This window comes from Amphiura filiformis, chromosome 20, assembly GCF_039555335.1.
Source record: "Amphiura filiformis chromosome 20, Afil_fr2py, whole genome shotgun sequence".
Classification (NCBI taxonomy): domain Eukaryota; kingdom Metazoa; phylum Echinodermata; class Ophiuroidea; order Amphilepidida; family Amphiuridae; genus Amphiura; species Amphiura filiformis.
The window spans coordinates 6626509-6632867 of record NC_092647.1 but is presented as its reverse complement, the minus strand read 5'-3'; the positions used below and the strand labels follow the sequence as shown (position 1 = coordinate 6632867).

At 37.8% G+C, this 6359-nt stretch overlaps 1 protein-coding gene across 1 annotated transcript; it reads right to left on the bottom strand.

Annotated features, from left to right (window-relative positions):
- Positions 1–4730: 4730 nt before the first annotated feature.
- Positions 4731–5341, bottom strand: LOC140143020 (uncharacterized). The gene is made up of 2 exons (XM_072165053.1): positions 5251–5341; positions 4731–5137 (listed from the first exon to the last, which is right to left on the bottom strand). Exons 1-2 carry the CDS (start codon positions 5339–5341, stop codon positions 4731–4733), a joined length of 498 nt encoding a protein of 165 aa, XP_072021154.1.
- Positions 5342–6359: the final 1018 nt, after the last annotated feature.

Genomic DNA, 6359 nt, shown 5'->3' with positions numbered 1-6359 from the left:
CAATCGTTTTCAACTGAGTGTTTTTAAGTTATTTGACAAGTTTATAATATTCATCATGTTCATGCTGTTTGTGTGGCCTATAAGATGTTGCGAAATGATATATAGGCCTAGGCCTATATTTAACATGTTAAATTAGGCCTATGATAAAAAAATGTTTATAATTTTTAATTTAAAACAAAATCCTATACATTATAGTATATAATATTATCATCGTTTAATTATAATTATTATTTCGTTGTTATTTTTTAAATCGTAATCATAAAGAATAAATTAAGTCATGACATCCTGCTGCTGAATCATACTATCAGATATCTGACTTTTGCAGTTCTGAGTTTGATCATGCTAATTATCGATTATCATGTCATCATTTTTGAGAGCTATTCAGCTATGATAGGCCTACATGTATGTTTCCAGTGCGTAAATTCTTATCCATGACAATCGTCGAACGATTTTACTTTGTATGAACTTTGAACTTTATTAAATCCTATGGTACCGGTATCTGATTTGTTGAGCCAGTCCCATAATCGTTGCTATGCATTGTTATATAATGCAGGCAGACGCAAAACTGCTGATAGCCTATAATGTTGGCAACGTCGAATTTGCGACGGCGTTTTACAATATACTTTAATACAATCACCACCATGCGTACACATTCTCAGAATCACGTATTGATTTTATCCCTTTTTACATCAAGCGCACGTCCTTTTTCAGGTTGGATAGTAGCTGGATTTTGATTGGTTCACATGCCATGAGGTCATCGCGAGATGGCGTGTTTCTCACAAGAAGCCTAAAAAGTTTATTACGGGACGCTAAAGACGTGCGTTAAGACATGGGGTATATTCTAGCGGTACCGGTACCTCTTTTCTTATCATAAACAACGTGCCGCTTGTAGTGTGAGCTATTATTGCTTTTCTATCAGATCCTACACAAGTTTACCTTTATTTGGAAAAGAAGTGATTTCTTTCAAAAATATTGAAAAAGCAATAAACACAGGTTGTTAGTCAAGAAATAAACATTTAGTTTTAGACCAAAAATTAATAAACTTATTTTCAATCCTATTGGCATGGTGTGATGTGTCCTGATGAGTAATTTAATTTGTTTATTTGTCTTCGTTTACAATTTAAAGAGGTTTAAGGGGGTACTACAACCCTGGCCAATTTTGAGCCTAGTTTGGCATTTTTCTCAAAAATTATATCGCATTGGTGACAAGTAAGATGTATATTATAGGGGCAAGGACTACAACTACTGCACTGAAAATTCAGCAACTCAAGGCAAGTAGTTATTGATCAACTATTGGTTTTCCCTCATTTTTGACTGTAACTCCACAACTGTTGTCTGTGCTGAAATAAAATTTCCAGTGCAGTAGTTGTAATCCCCGCCCCTATATTATAGGCCTTCATATCTTACTTGTCACCAATGCACTATAATATTTGAGAAAAATGCAAAAATAGGCACAAAATTGGGCAGGGGTGTAGTACCACCTTAAAGCTATTTCATGAGAGATATGAAAGATGGGAACCGCCTTTCAAGTAATCATGCAAGAGTTTGATTATCCCATTTTGATCAGAAAAACAAATTATATAGATATATTTTTGGATCTTGGAAATTATGTCTCAATGTGACCATTGAATTAGGAACATTATAGCCGAGAATCTCCATCAGCTTTACTACTTTGGTATCAATTAAAAGACATGTGAGTAACTGTTTCTCGTGGCAGATCTGAGTTAAAAAGTGGTCGTAGGCTTTCTGATGTGTTGCATAGTTCACCTGCCTTCAAATAGAGGTACCTGAGCTAATAATGTGCTATTAATCCAGATAACAAAGGAGTGCAACAAGTACTCTTCTCTTCCCAAAGCCTAATATTTCTTCTCTCGACTTGCTGAAGTCTGGTTTATGAAACAACACATCTGAAATATCTATGTGTATTAAGTCGAATAGTGCGGAAAAGCCTGTTTCCTGGAGAAAGTGATTGATTGTTGAAAGCAACATCATTTTGGAAAGTGTCATCTGTGCTGGGATTTTATACACAAAGGATATATAAATTCAATCTTCGCAGGACAAGTTTCAATCAGGATCATATATCAGTCGTCCGGAACATTGAGTTTGCTCAACAACCTAGTTCCTTTGCTCAACAACCTAGTTTAGAATTGTATTACTATACTTTGTATTTATTGTATCAATGACCATTTAAAATGTATTCTGATAAGCATGCATTATTATGTTGTTGTATTTATTTATATTATACTGATATAATTGTTACTAATTGATTGTATCGATATATAATTATACCATTAATTCTTGCCTCATATTTCGTATTAATTTTGACTATTCATTATATCAATGATCATTCATATATTTTGTATAATCTAATGCTTGCTTAATCTTGCTTAATAATTAATCATGCAGTACTATATTGTATTATCATTATTATTATTATTTGTGTTATTATTATTATTATCATTATCATTATTATTATTATTATCATTACTGTCATTTAAAATGTAGTCTGCTTAAGCATGCATTATTATATTACTGTATTGACTTACATTATATTGATTTAATCGTAAGCTTGATTATACTATTGATTCCTGATTGTATTTAATATTCTAGCGTTATATATTTTGTATTACTTTGTTGGCTTTTATGTATTACATGCATTTTGATGATTGATGAAAATAAAATATGAATGAATGAATGAACAGCACTTTGTAATCAACAGGAAGATCAAGACTGCCGGGTAAGTTAGTAATTTAGTGTGATTATAAACTGTATCTTTGCATAAATATGTTTATGTGTAAAATCATTATCAATCATAATAATTGATACTTTTCATTAAAGAGTTAGATTTTGTTAACTTATACAAACAGTGTTGTGTATTCTGATGTGAATTAGGGTAAAAGGTGTTTTTGGCCTTGAGTCAATTCGACTCCAGGGTACGACTCAAAACAATGGGCATAGAAAAGAGGTTTTAGGGGGCTATAATTTTCTTCGGGAAGAAAATACGGGGGGGGGGTAATACAATTTTGGAAAGAAAAATAGTGGAGGGGGGTCATAATATTTTGATGACCAAAATGTAGGGAGTCACAAGATGACCAAAGATAGCGTGTTTATTTTATTCAAAAAGACTGATTCCAATACAGTTTTAGCCTGTTTAGGGGGTAAGGTGTCGGTGGTGGGGTTCATAAAATTGTTGTTGCCGAAATAGGGAGGTCGCAATTTGTTGACGCCGAATTTTGGAAAATTTCGGATCCCCTCCCTTTCCGAAAAAATGACAGCCCCCTTAAAAGGGTTCTTCGGCTGCCGTCCATGGGAACCTTTTTAAAGAACCATGAAATGTAAAGGGTCTTTAGCAAATGATGGTGTGTAATATATTAAAAACTGAAAAGTAGAGAAAATGGAAGTAATGAGAGTTTGTTTTTCGTGTACATGGTGTAGAGGGTGTGGTACATTGAACTGAGCATATGTGGTGTCAATTTAAAGTTGTTGGCAGTGGAGTAGCCACCGGGGAAAGAGGGCAGCTTCCCCTGCCCCCCCCCCCCACGTGGAATGCTGGTCGCCTTGCTATTTAAGATTTTAGATGTTTTTAAAATTATTTTCATGATCATGTTGAAAGCTGTATGGCATGCTGGATGTACATAATAGATAAACTCAATTCAAGTTTATCTGAGAATTCACTTAGTTTATCAAGTGAAAACATGGTTTTAAAAACTTGGTTTATCACAGAAAAACTTGGTTTATCTCATATACTATGTTTATCACAGCATAGTTTTACTCTATTTACTATGTTTATCTGAGATTAACAAAGTTTTTCACCTGCTAAATAGAGTTTATAAGAAAAATTACGTTTGTCAGAAAGGTTTCAGAGAAGGGGGAAAGTAGAGGAGAAGAGAAAGACATAAAAAAGGATCGGAAAGGGAGAAAAAGAGAAGAGAGAACGTTAAAAAGGAGTATTCGTGATCCTCTCTTTATGGCATTTCCAGGCTATAGTAGATATACACGAAAAAAGCTTATTCCCAAAATTTCAGTTGATTCCGATTTTGCCTTTGTGAGACATGATTTATTACAGGTGAAATATACAGAAAGACCCCAGCTGGAAATTGTCCTGTGCTTTCACCAGCGGGATCATCAGTTGATTGCCACCTGTCTTGGGGAGTTTCAAGACTCCCTCAAGGTGGGGGCCGGCAGTGAAAACACCACCTCCCGCTGGTGAGCTACTAATAAAACTAAAACTATGCTTCTAGCATCTGCTGCTAAATAAATAATCTGCTTCTCAGAAAATGTAATAGGCACAGGCCAGCCAACCAAAATAGGAGATCAAGCACCAGTTAGCACCCATACTATGTCAGCTTGACACAGCAAGACGCTTTGCCCATAGGGGATATGCTATCACCGTCGTCAAAAGAGGGATCTGTGTATATGTACCCCCAGATGACCAAACTTGTCTGTAGTAAGCGGGCGGGATACGGCGCCTCTAACCCTACCATGCAGCTGGAATCACTTAACCCTAGCTAACTGGCGTTGATATGAAGGAATGGGAACAAGTAAAAGATATGGCTAGCTGGCCTGCCTGATCTGGCTGAGGATACTGATGATGTACTTCACTTTCAGATTATCTACTCCTCTGAATGTACTTGGACCACACCCACGACGATCCTGATTCTGCAGCCTCTGATGCTGCCCTGCTAACTGACTTTAGCTCTTCTGTTGAACCCTAGATCTCGCAGCCACTTCTACAAAGAGTGTGCAACAAAACCACGGCAACCGACTTCGAAGGGGTAGCAAGAAGCCTTCCAACCTCTATCCTTGCATTCTGCTCTCAATTCTGCATACTTGGTCAATTTTCTCTCATGAGATTCATCAATGTTGTCTTCCCATGGGACAGTCATCTCTCCAATGATCACTTCTTTTCCAACCTCTGACCATATGACAATATCTGGACGCAGTGCGGTGATAAATATCTCTCTTGGAAATCCTCCTTTGCCATCCAGATCAGCCCTAATGCACCAGTCGTTTGCTGAAGAAAGGATGCTCGATCTTGAACTGGAACTTTTCACACGCATTGCAACAGTCCGTCTTATCCTCAAAAACCAGACGCTCAGGTTGGCTGGTGTTGGTACTAGATCATAATTATGTTGACCTGCACAGAAATGAGATGCGAAGAAGTTCCATATGCCAAATCACGCTCCAAGACATGTTACGTTGTTCAATATTCTCCCATCGTGTACAAGCGCCTTTCTTAGCTTGACCTACTGCTGTAGCCAGTCTCTTCTCCTCTTCTGCCTCTCTTATCTCCTGCGAAACCAGCTTGCGACGTTCCTTGTCTGAAGATGACGACCACCATTTGTGTGTAGTCCAACCAAGCCCCTGACGGCCCAGCTGGGTAGCGCCAACTATCTCTTGTGCTTCAGTCTTGAGGGTACATGCCACAAAATAGCTTTCCATAGACTTGACGTGCAAAATAGGGGTCACGTTTTAGGCTATAAGTCTTACGTCTTACTTTGAAATATATATTTGATATCATCTTAATCAGAACAAAATTCTGCATAACATATCTGAAAATGACACCATATTTTAGGTCTACTTTTTTGAGAAAAATAGCGCTATAAGACCCGATTTTCCCGTGTTTACGTCCGACTACTAACCGCGTTTTGACCTCGTGTGTTCATGCGCTCATCATCGTAAACATCACTCAAATTTTCGCGTTTTCTGTTCAAATTAGTAGAGATCACATTCACAAGTTCTAGCAAAACACGATTTGCAACACTAAAATTGTTAATATTGTACTGATTTTGCACATTTTTTATGCAAAGTTGGGATATAGTCGTGATAAACTTTTACCGGAAACCGCTTCACAGGCGGATTTAGTGGTATGAACCCTTGACTCTGCCCCCTCAACTGCCAAGTTCGCTGTCCACTTTCTCCCTGACCTAACATCTGGCTGGGTGTTCTTGATTACCGGGTCCTTTGAGTCTCTCAGGGTCATAAATGATCTTGCCTTGGCCACCTTGAACTCCTCAACAAGAGAACGCTCTGGAAAAGTCAACTTAGTCCGGCTGCTATGGATTGCGACAGTCGCCCTTTTTGCTTCTGCTTTGGACATCCGACACTAGTTTTTAAGCAGTTATTTGGCTTCAATAGTGACAAAATGGTCCACCAAAATGGCTTCAATTAAGCCTACAAGTTCTTCACTTCTCATGGGGTAACATCTCCCCTCCCAGTCAGACACCCCTGGCATTTCCTGATGTAAAGGTTTGTAGAAAGTTGTGCCAGCTTGGCGTAGACCGGGGAGCTTAATTTATATCTGCAACCATCGGGCCGCTACATCCATAATGGGCCGCCATACACCTAACCTTTAGGGT